At 44.5% G+C, this 19,450-nt stretch overlaps 1 protein-coding gene across 2 annotated transcripts in view; it reads left to right on the top strand.

The window, feature by feature from the left end:
- LOC141097935 (uncharacterized) overlaps positions 1–19,021 on the top strand; it is a 151,256-nt gene extending 132,235 nt beyond the window's left edge. For both annotated transcript variants that reach the window (XM_073585463.1, XM_073585462.1), the window contains one exon: positions 18,475–19,021. Coding sequence is in view for 1 of the 2 variants with exons in the window: in XM_073585462.1 (XP_073441563.1) it covers positions 18,475–18,579 (105 nt within the window). In the remaining variant the exon portion in view is untranslated. The remainder of the gene's footprint in view (positions 1–18,474) is intronic.
- The last annotated feature ends 429 nt before the right edge of the window (positions 19,022–19,450 follow it).

The raw sequence follows: 19,450 nt of genomic DNA, 5'->3' as shown, positions 1-19,450 counted from the left end.
TTATTTTTGTATCGCTTTATTCTGCGAGCTATAACTTTTTATTTTTTTGCGGATGATGCTGTATGGTGGCTCGTTTTTTGCGGGACAAGATGACGTTTTCAGCGGTACCATGGATATTTATATGCGTCTTTTTGATCGCGCGTTATTGCACTTTTTGTTCGGTGGTATGATAATAAATCATTATTTTTTGCTTCGTTTTTTATTTTTATTTTTTAAGGGGTTCGCTAAAGGGGTTAACTAATGGGACAGTTTTATAGGGCAGGTCATTACGGACGCGGCGATACCAAATATGTGTACTTTTATTGTTTTGTTTTTTTTTTATTTTCAAAAAATGGATTTATTGGGGAATATATTTTTTTTTTTAACTAATTTATTTAGCGATTTTTTTTAAATTATTTTTAACACTTTTTTTTTTTTTTTTTTTACTTTATTACCTTGTCCCAGGTGGGACATCACTGTCCTGTGACAGATCGCTGATCTGTCACATCACAGATCACTGTGACAGATCAGCGATCTGTCACAGGCACTGCTGCAGACTTCCTCATGCCTGCGCTTTGCAGGCACTGAGGAAGCCAGCTTCCTCAGACCCCCGAAGGCCCCCGTCGCCATCTTGGATTCGGGGGCCTGGAGGAAGGGAGTCCCCCGCAGCAGCGCTGCACATTGCGCTGCCGTGGGGGGCTCAGGGAAGCACGGAGGGAGCCCCCTCCCTGCCGATGCTTCCCTTTAACCCCCGGTACACCGCGATCGCGTTTGATCGCGGTGTGCAAGGGGTTAACGTGTCGGGGGCGGTCCGTGACCGCCCCTGACACATTGTGCCGGGTGTCAGCTATGATAATTAGCTGACACTCGGCCGCGATCAGCGGCGCTCACCACGTGGGCGCCGCTGATCGCGATGACGTAATATTCCGTCCATGGTAATTAGGTCCATGGTCACATGGACGGAATATTACGTCAATTGTAGGTAAGGGGTTAAATATATATATATCTCTGAGTGTAGAGCCCCGCTCACTCCGCATAGCCACATTCACTATAATATCCGACATCATCCCGTCAACCAGAGCCACCTGACAACTACCCCTAATATCCCCCATCATCCCTTCAGCCAGAGCCACCAGACAACTACCCCTAATATCCCCCATCATCCCTTCAGCCAGAGCCACCGGACTACTACCCCTAATATCCCACATCATCCTGTCAGAGCCACCCGACTACTACCCCTAATATCCCACATCATCCCGTCAGCCAGAGCCACCGGACTGCTACCACTAATATCCCACATCATCCCATCAGAGCCACCGAACTACTGCCACTGATATCCCACATCATCCTGTCAGAGCCACCGGACTACTACCCCTAATATCCCACATCATCTCATCAGAGCCACCGGACAACTACTCCTAATATCCCACATCATCCCATCACAGCCGCCGGACTACTACCACTAATATAACTTTGTATGTAACCCCCCTTCCCATGTACAACACCATGGAATTAATGACGCTATATAAATAAATAATAATAATAATATCCCACATCATCCCGTCAGCCAGAGCCACCGGACTACTACTCCTAATATCCCACATCATCCCGTCAGCCTGGGGTCAGGACCAGAGCGCAGAGTGGATTTGCCCTCACTTTCATACCTAAGATCCCTTTAATAGAAGTCTGGGGTCAGAATCGGAGCACTGAGGGATTTGCTCTAACTTCTGTACCGGAGACCACTTTAAGAGGGAAGATATGCCTATGGGACTATGGGATGCAGGATGTGTGATGGGTATATGGACACGGGAGGGGGTGATTCATTTCTGTCATGTGCTCTCTGCTCCTTTCTGGGAGGTAGACAATGGCTGGGAGCTTATGTTCCCGGGGATGCTAGATTTCTCCCACCCGGTCAGTGTCTGCTGAGGTGTTGTGGAGTGGGAAAACTGTTTCTCATAGCAACCAATCACAGCTCTGCTTCTTTTAAACAGCTCTGGTGAAATGAAAGATGCTTAGTGATTGGGTGGGGCTATGTGGAGTGGGTGGGGTCGATACACACATACATACATGCATACATTCACTTTTATATATATAGATGACAGGAATACCACCAAAATGACACTTGAAAAATTCCCTAAATGGGCAATTTTGTTTTTCAAGAGCTTCTCTCCTTTTTGTCGGTTTTTGGTGATTATGCCCCATAAATAGATTAAGAACTGTAGATTGACTATGCCCTAAATGGACCCAAAGACAGACAGTCATATAAATCAGGACTGGGATCAGAACGCAGTGTACGGACTGAACGGCGGCTCTACCTACCCGAGTGTGACAGAGTCATGTATTTCTATGCAGCTGTCACGCTCGGGTCAGGAAAGCCGCCAGCCGGTCTGAGCATTATGGTTCCGATCTCAGTCCAATGGGGAAGATTTTGCCCCTGTTGAAAGAGCCAATCTACTATATCCAAGTTGTTGGTCACTCGCTGACTGATCGGCTCCCATCAGTATTCATCACCCCATAGAAACAGAACGATAGGCAGTTTCTATGTCCACATATGGCACCATTTTGTCGGCAGCACATCCTGTTTACAAGGGACAATGCGCTGCTGCTTATTTTTATTCTGGCATAAGGGATCCAATTGTCAGATGGACAAGTGTTTTTCTCCTTTGTTGGGTAATCGCCGGCATTATTACATCTGTCAATAAGCAGGAACAACAATTTTCCGATTGTTGACTCTTATAAATGCACCTATAGACTCTGATGGTCTGACAGTGTGCGAAAAATGCCGACCTGGTGAGACGGTGAAGGTAACAACCTATTAGACTATTGGCGGCGGGTAGAGCTGACCTTTGACAAATGTTTATTGGGGCCATGAGGCTCAGTTCACACATTGCTTATTTTGAATTCAGAATCAACACTAAAATTCTGCAGCAAATTTAACTATTCAAAGAGTTAAAATCACATCTATGTGCACATCAAAATCTATAAAACGCACATCTGGAAAATCTGCAGCATAAAACAGTACCAGCTAAAGGATTTATTTTAATATTTAAATAAACCATGCGCTGATATTTTCCATGTATAAATCGCAGGTTGTTTGTATTTGCATGATGTAGGGGCAGATATCCTGATTCCAGTGATGTATCACTTACTAGTCTGCTTGCTGCAGTTTAGAAAAAATTCCTGTTTTCTCTGCTGCAGATGTAGCAGTTCTCTGAATACTGATCCTTGTATAACCCCACCCACACCACTGATTGGCAACTTTCTACCTATGCATAGTGTACGCAGAAAGCGGCCAATCAGTGATGAGGACGGGGCTATACAGAACTCATGAATATGGAGGACTACCTTGCAGCAAGTTTACTAGTCCTCTATAAAATGTAATTTTATCAAAACTACAGCAAGGAGCCCAGTAAGTGACACATTGCTGAAATCAGGGTCACTGTATCTACATTTTGTTACTTTCAAAATAGGTGGCAAAAACCAGCTGACAGATTCCATTAAATTTGCAGCATGTCAATACTTGCTGTAGATTTTCATCCTTTTTCAATGCATTGGGTGAAATCTGAACCAAAATCCGCATGCAACAAACTTGATGTGAAAAATCCGCATGGTGCGCATTTACCCTTACCATAAAGCGGTAAGAGATTTTTTTTCTATTATTTAAGGTGGAGCACTAGTACCTAGTGAAAAGTGAGAGGTCTACGGCAATAGCCAGATAATAGAAGAGCGCCCCTAGTGAATAACAACTGGTATTACATCAAAATAATTTTCTCCAGTGTACCCGCTAATTCCAAAACTGCACAAAGGTATCAGTGGAAGCTTTGCATTATGTGTAAAGAGCAACATTTCAGGAAAGTTCTCCTTATAAATAATGTGTGCACCGCTCTCATTAGTGCAGACATGGACAATGGAAGCTTTGTTCTCCTAATACCCTCACTGAATTCAGTATGATCTTCCCAGAGAAAAGCAGAAACCCCCATCTAGTTCCTTTCCAGAACCACTTACAGCTAATCGGGAGGGATTTGATTAAGGATTTTTGCCAGGAAACATTTACTGAGCCAAGTTACCTTCACGCATCCAAGCCCAGGAAGATTAGGACTCGGCGCTGATACTGTGCTCGCGGAGGAAACAGCTGGGCAGATCACAATTTCTGGTAGGGTTTAATACAACATTTGCTCTGGAGAAGATGCATCGGCTTCTAAATTTTAACCATATGGTCTCAAGAACTGGATCTTTTTTTTTTTGTGTACCGTAATTCATTTCTTTAATGCAACTGTTTAGGAACATTTATACGAGTCTTGTGATGAGCCGAATATTGGGCTGAGCTTCCAATTAGTCCGCAGCTACGGGACTTCTCCTTACATTGCTAACAGTTTCTGAGTCTAATTACTCGAACGCATGAAAGACATCACACAGCGCATCTCTAGAGACAAGATGGCCGTCTAATCCATATTGGGGCCTCCTGATGATAGATGTATGTGGAGATGAGGATTGGGCAGCTGGGTTTGAACTGCCTGATCCTTTTGTTCTTGGGAAAGATAAGCCACTGCCAGTGGCTTTTTCTTCCCTTGAGAAGGCAAAAATCCCAAAAAGTTCCCGGTACTCACAAGTTCCTTAATGTTCAACTTTATTTAACAAGTGAAATACATCAGGCGCATTTCAGATAATCAAGCTTGAAAGCTTGGGATGAGCTGAAATGCGTCTGATTTCATTTGTTAAACAAAGATGGGCATTACCGGACACATTTCAGACCATACCAACATTTCCTCAAGCTTGAAAGCTTTGGATGATCTGAAACACATCCGATGTATTTCATTTGTTAAAGAAAGATGGGCATTTTCCAACCTGTTTCAGACCATCCCAACATTTCATCAAGCTTGAAATCTTAGGATGATCTGAAACGTGTCCGATGTACTTCACTTGTTAAATAAAGATGGGCATTTCTGGATGCGTTTCAGACCATTCCAAGCTTTCAAACTTGATGAAATGCTGGGATGAGCTGAAACGCATCTGCTGTATTTCACTTGTTAAATAAAGATGAGCATTACCAAAGTTGTGAGTGCCGAGACTTTTTTGAGGATTTTTCTGCTAATGGAACTTACACATGCACCCCCTGGAGTAGATTGCCGATTATTTTGATTTATCTTCTTGAGAATGTATGCTCAACCAAGCTAAGAATGCATGCATATGGTGGGGATGGGGGTCAGCAGCATATGTGTCTGAGACTGCACCCCCTGCACCCGCTCTACTTAAGCCCCTGTACTACTTTATAGTGACCAAATAAAGTATTGCAATTACATTGCTATACAGTATCTAAATAATACTGTTATATAATTACAATGTTATAATGATCATACTCCCCAAGGGCCAGGACATCTTTGGCATCACCTCCAGTGGGACCACCTTGACCCACTTCCACGGAGCCTGCAAGCTATATAATAAATATGATCATACTCTTCAAGGGCCAGGACATGTGTGGCACCACCTCCAATGGGAACACCTGGACCCGCCTCCGCGGAGCCTCCAGTTGCATATTGCGGATCTATTTTTAAAGCAGCTCTGTCAACTACATATTTTTTACTAATCAGAATTAGAAAAGCCTAGATATAGGAAAGCTTCAAAAAATGATTCATCAAAATAGCAGAAGGAAGCCAAATCCAAATAATGAATAAAATATAGTCTTTATTGGAATACAATTAAAATAGTCACATGAAGATCAATGATAATGTTAAAATATGGGTACTGCAAAAAGACACCACAGCAAGAGGTAAATATATAAATACTGCTAATGTTACCAGCATAATTCAGTTAAATGCAAAAAAATAATAAGGTGCGTGCTCATTTGAACCATTATCGCTACCTACTTAAATAGAGGTAGTTATGACTGTGCAAATTAGCATGAACAAAGAATGTGAGTGAGCCAGTATAGGCCTGTGCAAAAAATGGCAATGTGACATCTTTGAAAGCAAAAAAAGTGTGCGGGAGGAAAAGAATGAGCCGGCTTAGATTACCTCAGGCAGTGGGCAGGAGGTCCTAATTTGCACAGTCATAACTACCTCTATTTAAGTAAGTAGCGATAATGGTTCAAATGAGCACGCACCTTATTATTTTTTTGCATTTAACTGAATTATGCTGGTAACATTAGCAGTATTTATATATTTACCTCTTGCTGTGGTGTCATATTTTTTACTAGATAATAGCAGCATATTGCAGGGACAAGTCCACTCTCCTATTAGTCTAAATGCCTACATCGGCAGCATATTTTTGGGACAGGTGCTGTTAGTGAGCCATTTTATCGAAGAGCCTTTTGATATCACATTGTCTATTTTTTTTCCTCCCATTCATATTACATTGTGTTGTCCTCAAGGACATTTTCCTCTAAACTCATTTTCCTCTAATTACGCGTTCGGATAATTGAAGAGAGCGCAGCAGTAAAATTGTTGATCCTCGCTCCCTTCCTGCGAGGGGTGCAGATCTGTCAAAACTCATTTTCTTCTCTTATGTTGGATGTGGTGAGGTTACATTTTGACTCCTTTTAAAGATGAAGCCTCAATGTTGCTCAATTTTATAAGCCTATAAAATGTTGCTTTTACCGGTTCCCATCATCGCAGACGTCTATTTTCTCACTGTACGTCTAAATATACTTTTGTCAGAATCTTACCGTACGGATGATTGTGAGCATTACATTTATGGGTGGATGGGGAATGCGATTAAAATTCCACTTTGTGGCTGTCTTTGCTGCAGAGGGAACAATAGAGCCATTTATTTATTGAGGCATGTCAAATTGTCCGCGTGGCCCGCTCCTGGCTGTGCCGCCGTTCTGTTAAGTAATTGTAACTCAACAATGCTGCAAATGGCCAATTCCAAATATGTTATTATGTGCGCAAGCGAACCAAGCAATTGTCTGTCATCAAGTCATTTATTATGCTTAGAATGTGACAAAACAATATTTTTTTAGCAATTTTCAAAGCTAGAGTAGTAGCTCATAATTGGCAGCATTTTATCATTTACAGCAGAGGCTTAACGGTAATCTCTGCTTTTAATCATCCTATCATTTTTAGGTACTGATTAGCTTTAATATATCTTTGCAGAAGTTGAGGCTCAGGTTTTATAATGCAAAGCTTCAGATTTTTGTCTGTCTGCAGCCACCACTAGAGGTAGCTTTCTGCAACACAATTGTAACACAGTATACAGTACTCCTGAGCTCCCTCTAGTGGTCGCTGAATGCACCCAAAACTTTAGCGTTAGAACCTTTAACTATGCAGGAGATCTAGAGCTTTTATATTTGTTATCAGATTTCACAATGCAAATTGAACATGATATTAAAAGGAATATGTTAGTAGGATCAACACTCCTAAGCCGACATGTAGGTCATAGAAAGTTGAAAATAAAATAGCACGTTGAATAAAATGAGACCTTGATATCTGCAATACGATGTCTTATTCCAATGAAATCCACATTTTTCTTATTATCTAAATGTCTAGGGGTTAAGGTCTATGGGTCGGACATAGATCTCTCCGATATTCCGCCTCCAGAGCTTATTTTAAATGTATGGAGGCATTTCCAGTGTGAGACATGTAATGACTGACAGTCCGCTCTCCTAATCTACATGTTGTGGTACAGTAAAGGGTGTTTTACTGGATGGGAGATATGTTTCTCCCAGCAGATTAATGTTTTTCCCTAAAGACAGGACCTGCGATGGTGTCAGGGTCACGTGATCAGCCCATGTGATGTCTATCTCACTGGTGGGAGGGGTTGGGCCCTATGTAATGGAGGTTGGTAATTGCCACAAGAAGAGTGTGTTTCTGGAAGCTACAGGAACTTGGCTTACTCAGCCTGAAACTTGTATACAGGATCCCCATGCTGCAGGACTATAGCAGCAAGACTCGGAAGAACCCCGGGACTGGCACCTGGCGGATGCCACAGGACCTGGCAGCCGCTTAGTTAAGCCCATCCTGTGCAAGGGGTGAGTCTGGGACCAGTGGTTGTCCAAGCTGGAGTATGTGTATGGTTTTTTCCTTATGTTCTGTTAACCGGCTGGTTACTAAGTGACATTAAAACCACTGAAACTGGACTTTATGCCTGTGTGTTGCCTCATTACTGCCGCCCTGCCATTGCCTACCAGAGCGAATCCCCACAATTGGTGGAGAATGCTGGCAAAAGCAGTGAGGCCAGGCTGTTTTTCTTATTTTTTTTATTTGTACCCCAGCCTATGTCCTGGGTGAAACGAGTGGCAGAGACCCAGGCAGGGAACTTTCCAGAAATGGAGGCCACGGTAAAAATGCTCATAGAGGCCATGCGACAGCAGCAGCAGGCTATGCAGCAGCAGGCTACACAGCAGCAGCAGGCTATGCAGCAGCAAAAGGAGGCCATGCGGCAGCAGCAACAGGAGTCAATGCGACAGCTGGCTATGCAGCAGCAGGCTATGCAGCAGCAGCAGGAAACCAATCAGCTGTTAATACAGCATATCACGACAGCGCAGACAAAAGGAGCTGACCGGGGAATCCATGAGGTCCGGAAAGCGGTTCGTATAGCGACTCCCAAGATGGCGAAATCGGACGATGTGGAGGCGTACCTGGAGATGTTCGAAGGAGTCACTGAGAGAGAGAAGCTACCCCGGGACCATTGGACGGATATCCTCGCTCCGTTTCTGACCCCAGGACCTTTGAAAGCGTATCAGGACCTACCCACAAAGCAAAGGGCGGACTACACGGTCGTCAAGGGTGAGATACTGGCACGTCTTGGGATAAATGTGTTAGTGCGGGCCCAGCAGGTACACCAGTATTACGACCTGTTGCACCTGTTACCAAAGTGGTTGCAGCCTGAGGTGTTGTGCCCCACGGCCATGCTGGACCGCATAGTGACTGATAATTTTTGGAGGGCTTTACCCCACTCCCTCCAGACATGGGTCGGACAGGCATACCCCACTTATGCCATGCAGATGATAGACCTCATAGAAAGGTATGGGGCTACCAAAGAGCTACAGGGAGGGACCCCCCGGAAGGAAACAGGAAGGTTCCCTAAGTCCTCACCCCTGGTTCAGCGAGCGGAGCCCAGGAAGGCCGCTCAGGACTTATCTGGGGAAGTAAGGAGCCCCATAATCTGCTGGCAGTGCCAGGGACCAGGTCACAGGAGAGCTGATTGCCCCCACCTGACTGAGCCCATGGACACAAATTTTGGGTACCGCCAGTCCCACTATGCCGAACCGACGTGTGCAATGGGTACCCCGAAAGGTCCCAATATGGAACATTTATGTCGGGTTGAAGTGGAGGGTACCCCGGCTGTGGCCCTATTGGACTCAGGGAGTCTTGTAACCCTGGTACGAGCCAGCTGGATACACACCAGCGAGTATACGGGTCGGAAAATTGGGGTGTTGTGTATACATGGAGACTTAAAAGACTATCCCACCGCACTAGTGGTAATCAGCACCCCAGCGGGGAGGCGGTGCCACGAGGTGGGGGTTGTGACTAATTTACATTATGAAGTGATAATTGGACGAGACTTTCCGTTGTTTTCTGTGCTGTGGCCGTCTGTTGTCCCACCCACTGAGCAACTGCCGGCACCAGAGGCAACCAGGTTACATTCTCCAGAAGTGGGGCATGAACCTGGTGGCCCGGAGGAAGAAGTGCTGGCTGTAGGAATAACCTTCCCTTCGGTGGAGGAGCGGGAGAATTCTCCCAGGGAAGTATTGGATGGAGAGGTGGAAGACTTGCCGCCGGGACCTGAGTTGTCAGACTTGAATGTATCAGGTGACAATTTTGGTACAGCGCTACTCCGAGACCTTACTTTTGCCCGGGCTAGAGAAAATGTACTGTTTGTCAATGGGGAACCCCAACAACCTGGGGCAGATACGGTGTTGCCACGCTTTGAGCTGAACCAGGATTTGTTGTACCGAGTGGAGAAAATACGGGGGGGAAATGGTAGAACAATTACTGGTACCTCAGACGTATCGGAGGCTGGTAATGGATTTAGCGCATGCGCATGTACTTGGGGGGCATCTGGGCCAAAAGAAAACCCTCGACCAAATTCTGCAGCGATGTTACTGGCCAGCAGTCCATGAAGAAGTTAAACGGTACTGTAGCTCCGGTCCAGTGTGCCAGGTAACCAGTCCCCAGCCTCACTTTCGGAGCCCTTTGGTGCCTTTGCCAATTATAAAGGTGCCCGTCGAGAGAGTGGCTATGGAGCTGGTGGGGCCTCTCAATAAGTCGGCAAGGGGACACCAACACATTCTTATAGTTCTAGATTATGCTACCCGATATCCAAAGGCCATTACTCTGCGCCACACATCAGCTAAGCTTATAGCAAAGGAACTCATGGGTATGTTTTCACGGGTGGGAATTCCGCAAGAGATTTTAACAGACCAGGGAACCCCCTTTATGTCAAAAATTATGAAGGAACTCTGCCGGTTGTTAATGTTAAACAGTTGCGCACATCGGTCTATCATCCCCAAACAGATGGTCTGGTAGAAAGGTTCAATAAGACGCTGAAGAGCATGTTAAAAAAGGCATTTTCCAAAGATGGGAAGGACTGGGATCTCTTATTGCCATATTTGTTGTTTGCAGTACGGGAGGTGCCTCAGGCATCTACGGGGTTCTCGCCCTTTGAACTGTTGTACGGCAGACATCCACGGGGCTTACTCGATATAGCCAATGAGGCCTGGGAGAACCAACCTACCCCCCACAAAAGTGTGATAGAACATGTTGCAAAAATGCAAGAGTGAATGGAGACAGTCCTACCCTTGGTCCGGGAACATATGGAGGCAGCACAACGGTCACAGAGTAGGGTCTATAACCTGGAAGCTCGGGTAAGAACCTTTAGCCCTGGGGATCGGGTGTTGGTGCTTGTGCCTACCGTAGATAGCAAATTTCTCGCAAGGTGGCAGGGACCCTACAAGACCATGGAGAAGGTGGGGCCAGAAGACTACAAGGTACACCAGCCAGGACGGAGAAAGCCAGAACAGGTTTACCATATTAATTTGCTTAAACCCTGGAAAGATAGAGAGCACCTTGGTGAGGATAGTCCGCTGCCAGCCTTTTAGATGGAAAAGGCTCCGTTACCTCGGTGCGAGGCAGGAGAAGCCCAACCCCCGGTCAAAATTGCAGATACTTTGTCTCATAGACAGGATCAGGAGGTCCGGGAGTTCATTAGCCGAAATACAGATGTTTTTTCGGAGCTCCCTGGACGCACCTCCCTAACCCAGCATGACATTGTCACAGAGCCACAGGCCAAGGTCCAACTAAAGCCTTATCGGGTGCCTGAGGCCCGGCGACAAGCCATCTCGGAAGAGGTAAAAGCTATGCTACAGTTAGGGGTCATCGAAAAGTCTCAAAGTGAGTGGGCCAGCCCAATAGTCCTAATACCCAAGCCTGATGGGTCTCTAAGATTCTGTAATGATTTTAGAAAACTCAATGACATTTCAAAGTTTGATGCCTACCCCATACCCCGAGTTGATAGAGCGCTTTGGGCAAGCACGGTATTTTACAACTCTGGACCTTACAAAAGGTTATTGGCAGGTACCCCTAACAGAGGCGGCGAAGCAAAAAACGGCTTTTGTATCACCTGAGGGTCTGTTCCAGTATAAGGTGTTACCCTTTGGGTTGCATGGCGCTCAAGCAACGTTCCAGCGGTTAATGGATATTGTGCTCCGTCCCCATCGCCGCTATGCCTCAGCCTATCTAGACGATATCATTGTGTACAGCACCGACTGGGAAAGCCACTTAGCAAAAGTACAGGCAGTGATAGACTCTCTGCGACAAGCAAGGCTAACTGCCAACCCAAAGAAGTGTTCCATAGGGTTGGAAGAAGCCCAGTACTTGGGTTATGTCATTGGGAGAGGAGTTCTCAAGCCTCAAGTAAACAAAGTAGAGGCAATCCAGATCTGGGCCCGTCTCCTTTTTAGGTTTGGTGGGATATTATAGGCGGTTCATTCCCAACTTTGCAACTCTGCCCGCGCCTTTAACAGATTGCTTAAAAGGAAAAAAATCTGTGATCGGCGACTGGAGTGATCAGTTAGACGAGGCCTTTACAAAGTTAAAATGGGCACTGTGTGGTACTCCAATCCTGATCACTCCAAATTTCAAAAAAGAGTTTGTTGTGCAGACTGATGCCTCTGAGGTAGGGCTCGGTGCCGTGCTGTCTCAGGAAGTTAACGGGGAAGAGCATCCCTTTAGTTTCCTAAGCCGGAAGCTTACCCCAGCTGAAACCTGATACAGTATTGTGGAGAGAGAGAGTGCCTGGCCATCAAGTGGGCATTGGAGTCATTGCGCTACTATTTGCTGGGGAGAACATTTCGGTTGGTGACAGATCATTCCCCTCTTACGTGGATGAGTCAAGCTAAGGAGAGGAATGCCCGAGTCACCAGGTGGTTCCTGTCCCTGCAAAATTTTAAGTTTTCAGTGGAACATCGCGCAGGCAGACTACTGGGGAATGCAGATGCCCTGTCCAGAGTTCACTGTATGTCATGTGTCCACCTACTTAGGGTTGAACATAAGGCTGGGTATGTGGTACAGTAAAGGGTGTTTTACTGGATGGGAGATATGTTTCTCCCAGCAGATTAATGTTTGGCCGGGTTTTTCCCTAAAGACAGGACTAGCGATGATGTCAGGGTCATGTGATCAGCCCATGTGATGTCTATCTCACTGGTGGGAGGGGTTGGGCCCTATGTAATGGAGGTTTGTAACTGCCACAAGGAGAGTGTGTTTCTGGAAGCTACAGGAACTTGGCTGACTCAGCCTGAAACTTGTATACAGGATCCCCATGCTGCAGGACTATAGCAGCAAGACTCGGAAGAACCCCGGGAATGGCACCTGGCGGATGCCGCAGGACCTGGCAGCCGCTTAGTTAAGCCCGTCCTGTGCAAGGGGTGAGTCTGGGACCAGTGGTTGTCCAAGCTGATGTGTATGGTTTTTTCCTTATGTTCTCTTAACCGGCTGGTGACTAAGTGACATTAAAACCACTGAAACTGGACTTTATGCCTGTGTGTTGCCTCGTTACTGCCGCCCTGCCATTGCCTACCAGAGCGAATCCCCACAATGTCTAACACTGGTAATGCACCCTTTCATTTATAATAAGCTCTGGAGGCAGATTCTTGGGTAGATCTATGTCCGGCCCATAAATCTTAATAGCTCATTTACATAGAGAATAAAATATGAAATCACAGTTATCAAGGTATCATTTTATTCAGCTTCCTATGAACTGCATGCCCATATAGATGGCTTCATTTAAAAAAATCACATCCTTAACATGTTCTTCAATATCATGTGAGAAAATTTTAAAAAAAGGTATTATCAAGCATGGGCGTACCCAGGATCAAAACAGGGGGGGGGGGCAAGCCATGGTTGTTCAGGTTGTAAAATTTTAGAACGGAAAAGGTGAATGAAACAAAACGATAATGAACAAATAACCGCCATACACAACACAATCCCCTATACCAAGATCAATAATACCACATACAGGGATAAATACCACGACACCATGAACAGATCACACAGTGACTGCATAATACCACACACAAGGAGAAATACAGCCATGATCAATTCTATTAGGTAAACAATTCATTGATTTTAAACTTACCTTTGCAGTCTTCTGTTCAGCAGGGTGGCTTCAAGCTCATGCATGCTTATCACACTCTGAAACTGAGCCACTCACAGTGCCCTTTCCAGACACAGCAATTGGATTGATCTTTAGGGAAAAAAATGCAGATTATTAGATAGATAGATAGATAGATAGATAGATAGATAGATAGATAGATATCCAGAGGAATTGGAGGCAACACACCATTTGTAGTGAAAAAAAAAGCTATTTAATAAGGCCAAAAGGCGACGTTTCGGTCTAAACAACAGGAACCTTTCTCAAGCCTTGAGAAATGTTCCTGCTGTTTGGACCGCAACGTCGCCTTTTGGCCTTATTAAATAGCTCTTTTATTTTCACTACAAACGGTGTGCTGCCTCCAATTTCTCTGGATTTCTATAATTGAGGTTTGGTATTTGCCTGGGGGGGCTCTGCATCCGGACTCTTTCTTTGTGCTGCTCTAGTTTTCTTCTTTTTAGATAGATAGATTTTAGCATGGAATGCAAGCAGATTCCACCCTGAAATATGCCCCATCATTGTCCCCTTCTTGTAGTAATATGCCCCATCATTGTCCCCTTCTTGTAGTAATATGTCCCATCATTGTCCCCTTCTTATAGTAATATGCCCCATCATTTTCCCTTTCTTTTAGTAATGTGCCCCATCATGATCCCCTTCTTCTAGTAATATCCCATAATGATCCCCTCCATGTAGAAATGTACCCCATCATAATCACCATCATGTAGAAAAGTAGAAAATGCCCATTCCACCACCTCCATCATTTCCTCCTCCCCTATCACTCCCATCATTGTCCTTTCCACTACCACCATCATTGCCTTTTCCCCTCCACCCCTATCATTGCCCATTCCACCACCTCCATCATTTCCTCCTCACCACCCCATTATTGCCATTTTGATCACCACCATCATTTCCCTCTCCGTCACCCCATCATTGCCTTCTCCCTCACCACCCCATCATTGCCTTCTCCCTCACCACCCCATCATTGCCTTCTCCCCCACCACCCCATCATTGCCTTCTCCCCCACCCCCATAATTGCCCTCTCTGTCACCCCCATCATTGCCTTCTCCCCCACCACCCCATTATTGCCTTCTCCTCCCACCCCCATAATTTCCCTCTCCATCACCCCCATCATTGCCTTCTCCATCACTCCCATCATTGCCTTTTCCATCACTCCCATCATTGCCTTCTCCATCACTCCCATCATCCCCATCATTGCCTTCTCCATCCTTCCCAACATTGCCTTTTCCATCACTCCCATCATTGCTTTCTCCATCCCTCCCAACATTGCCTTTTCCATCACTCCCATTATCCCCATCATTGCCTTCTCCATCACTTCCATCATCCCCTTCTCCATCATCCCCATCATCCCCTTCTCCATCCCTTCCATCACTCCCATCATTGTCCGCCCCCATCACTCCCATCATTGCCTTCTCCATCCCTCCATCTCACACACACACACACACACACACACCTGGCAGCTTCCTCCTGCCCTTCCTCCTCTCTTCCTGCGCTTCCTCTCACTGACACATAGCGGCGCAGAGCGGAATGATGATGTCATCCAGCTGCGCCGCTGAATGCTGTGTGAGGAAGGACGGAACAGGTTAGGGCCGGCGATTCCCTCTCTGGGACGTGTGCAGGTTCGCCATCTCTGTTCTAGGGGGGGGCAGCTGCCCCCCCCTGCCCCACGGTGGGTACGCCCATGTTATCAAGCCATTCTAACAGATTTACAAAGTAACTTTCCAGCCTCATCAGGTCTAAGTGGTCTATTTAATATATGCAGACTGTATTCGTATGCAGGAAACCTGGAGCTTTGTCATCAGATTTCACTATGCAAATTGTGCACAATATTAAATAGATCTTTTAGTCCCGATAACTAAATTACAGCGCAATGGTCCATTTTTTCAAAGACTTTTCTGAGGGGGTGTGCACTTTCACTCCTCTCTTTCTCCATTGGCAGCATCTAGGAGGGAGGAGTGAAAGTACACACCCCCCCATAGCCTAGGACACCCTGAAGAAACGCCCAGTTGAACTGCAAAGCAGAGATTTCACATACTGCGCTCCAAAAATCAACAAATGTGTATATATCTGCAATAGAGCTAAGTAGCACAAAGCGGAAAAAAGTCTCAGAATCAGGGGACCTCAAGGATTTTTCCAAGGTATTTAACTAAATTTTTGGGAGCAAGTGACAGGTTCTCTTTAAAAAAAAATGCAATCCATAAATTATTTTAATATCAGGTGAGAAAATTTTCAGAAAGGTATTGTCGAGTCATTCTAACATGCATTTTCAAAGTAACTATTCCAGCCTCAACAGGTCTAAGTGATCTATTTAATATTGTATGCAGTCTGTACTGTCAGATCTGGTGATGTATACTCTTCGAGTTTTAATCTTCTAAGTTTAGACATTAGTTATTTTTCAAGGATACCTGGTTGATAACCAATATGATTACCCTTACTGCTCCCATTAGCCTTGTCACCCATATCTGCCTATGCCGTATTAAGGAGGTGGGCGATGTGGGATTGCAATAAAGCAAATGGATAAAATATAACTTTTATTCGAAGGACTAAAAAAATTCTTGATTCTGTCACAAGGGTGATGTTTGTTTGTGGATTTTTTTAGTCCTTCGAATAAAAGTTATATTTTATCCATTTGCTTTATTGGATCTATATTGGTGGATAAAAAGTCCTGCTATCTATATATACGATGTGGGATTGCATAGTCAGGCATATCTACCTTTCAGGATTTTGGAACGATTGGGTGACAACCAAAGTGAGAGCCATAACACTGGCCGTCCTGATCATCTGCTATAATTTAACTATGCTATTGATAATCTTCTTAAATGGTTTTTCCATCTCTTCATGTGGTCTTTTCTTCTAAGCAGCCACCTTCCAATCACTGATGGCCAGAATGGGGAACTTTTATCCCTGTCAAAACTGTGCTCAATTCACGTTGTATGGGGCTGAACTCTGATTTCATCGGAAGTCCCATAGAGAAAGAATGATGCAAGGGTCCCCAATAACTGTGATAAATGGGCCCCTTTATGAGAATTGGTAGAGGTCTCCCAGGAGTTGCACCCCCATCTAGAAGTTATTTTGTCCACTGGATAGGGGATAACTTCTTGCAACTGGAGACCCCTTTAAAGGAAGGGGACCTCTTATACAGTTGTGGCCAAAAGTATTGACACCCCTGCAATTCTGTCAGATAATACTCATTTTCTTCCTGAAAATGATTGAAAACACAAATTCTTTGTTATTATTATCTTCATTTAATTTGTCTTAAATGAAAAAACACAAAAAGAATTGTCCTAAAGCCAAATTGGATATAATTCCACACCAAACATAAAAAAGAGGGTGGACAAAAGTATTGGCACTGTTCGAAAAATCATGTGATGCTTCTCTAATTTGTGTAATTAACAGCACCTGTAACTTACCTGTGGCACCTAACAGGTGTTGGCAATAAGTAAATCACACTTGCAGCCAGTTGACATGGATTAAAGTTGTCTCAACCTCTGTCCTGTGTCCTTGTGTGTACCACATTGAGCATGGAGAAAAGAAAGAAGACCAAAGAACTGCCTGAGGACTTGAGAAACCAAATTGTGAGGAAACATGAGCAATCTCAAGGCTACAAGTCCATCTCCAAAGACCAGAATGTTCCTGTGTCTACAGTGCGCAGTGTCATCAAGAAGTTTAAAGCCCATGGCACTGTGGCTAACCTCCCTAGATGTGGACGGAAAAAAAAAAATTGACAAGAGATTTCAACGCAAGATTGTGCGGATGTTGGATAAAGAACCTTGACTAACATCCAAACAAGTTCAAGCTGCCCTGCAGTCCGAGGGTACAACAGTGTCAACCCATACTATCTGTCGGCGTCTGAATGAAAAGGGACTGTATGGTAGGAGAGCCAGGAAGACCCCACTTCTTACCCCGAGACATAAAAAAGCCAGGCTGGAGTTTGCCAAAACTTACCTGAAAAAGCCTAAAACGTTTTGGAAGAATGTTCTCTGGTCAGATGAGATAAAAGTAGAGCTTTTTGGGCAAAGGCATCAACATAGAGTTTACAGGAGAAAAAAAGAGGCATTCAAAGAAAAGAACACGGTCCCTACAGACAAACATGGCGGAGGTTCCCTGATGTTTTGGGGTTGCTTTGCTGCCTCTGGCACTGGACTGCTTGACCATGTGCATGGCATTATGAAGTCTGAAGACTACCAACAAATTTTGCAGCATAATGTAGGGCCCAGTGTGAGAAAGCTGGGTCTCCCTCAGAGGTCATGGGTCTTACAGCAGGACAATGACCCAAAACACGCTTCAAAAAGCACTAGAAAATGGTTTGAGAGAAAGCACTGGAGACTTCTAAGGTGGCCAGCAATGAGTCCAGACCTGAATCTTATAGAACACCTGTGGAGAGATCTAAAAATCGCAGTTTGGAGAAGGCACCCTTCAAATATCAGGGACCTGGAGCAGTTTGCCAAAGAAGAATGGTCTAAAATTCCAGCAGAGCATTGTAAGAAACTCATTGATGGTTACCGGAAGCGGTTGGTCGCAGTTATTTTGGCTAAAGGTTGTGCAACCAAGTATTAGGCTGAGGGTGCCAATACTTTTGTCTGGCCCATTTTTGGAGTTTTGTGTGAAATGATCAATGTTTTGTTTTTTGCTTCATTCTCTTTTGTGTTTTTTTTCATTTAAGACAAATTAAATGAAGATAATAAAACCAAAGAATTTGTGTTTGCAATCATTTTCAGGAAGAAACTGAGTATTATCTGACAGAATTGCAGGGGTGGCAATACTTTTGGCCACAACTGTATGGTTGGAGGGCTCTAGAGGTTGGACCTCCACCAATCTGACATTTATGATCTACGTTGTGTTTTTTCGTATTGCCACTTTTATCTAATCTTTGGACTTTTTATTTGGTAGGAAGAACATGGCGGTGAACCAGACAACGCAGATGATCTTGAACTAGAACAAGATGAAGGAGCAGACACTCTTGATGCCAAAAACAGAAGAGATGGATATTACTGACTAGAATAAGTCCCTTGACTCAGGACTTACAGAAGGAAAGGCACAAGGGCCAGAATAAGCAGAATAAGCCACCCATATGACGTCGGTCTGGTGCCGTGATGGCTTTAGACCTCCAACAGAGAATAGGTCTTGACTGTAAATATTAGAAGCACTGGTGGCCCCGACATTTCCGTGAAATATGACTTTCTCTGTTTTGTGACTGCAAATGAAGAGTATACATATTTTTTAATACTTATGTACAGATCCTACCGTGGTCTTCATCACCCACCACTTTTCTAATGGTCTGGAACCAAGATGACTTTGATGTACGACATTGATGCGGACTCTGAGGACTTATTGTGGTGGGAAAACAAGATGAAGAGTGTGATGGGGTCAAATAATCTACAAAGCTTTTTTTTATATGATCATTATATTACCAACTAAAGCCATTAAGGTTTCCTCACTCCTCCGTCTGTGTGTGTGTTTGGTTTGCGCAGGAAATCTGGCATTTAGGAAAACAAAACCGAGGCTTTCCCACTGATTAATGGTCGGGGGGATGGATTATTCTTTCCTTTTTTATGTATAAATTACATTATAGGAGGCCGAGTGCTGAGCTTTTGCTTAGGGCAACATGTCTGCTCCATGGCCATACAAGACCGATTTAATTAATAACTAAATGAATAACACAGATACAACAATAGTGGATGAAAAATGGCCGTGAGTTTATTTTGGGTTAAATAAATAAATAAATATTAACCAATCCATTCATAAATAAATCCATATTAAATACCCAAAATAATTACACAGAAGAAACAATCCGCCCCTTAACGAGCGATTTTCCCACAAATAAGCCTCACGACATTCGATTCGAACAGAAGGGGAGGGAGGGGAA

This window comes from Dendrobates tinctorius, unplaced genomic scaffold, assembly GCF_039654945.1.
Source record: "Dendrobates tinctorius isolate UK_male_01 unplaced genomic scaffold, ASM3965494v1 ptg000086l, whole genome shotgun sequence".
NCBI classification, from domain to species: Eukaryota; Metazoa; Chordata; class Amphibia; order Anura; family Dendrobatidae; genus Dendrobates; species Dendrobates tinctorius.
Note: the sequence above shows the minus strand (reverse complement) of the source record. Positions and strands in the feature narration are given on the sequence as shown.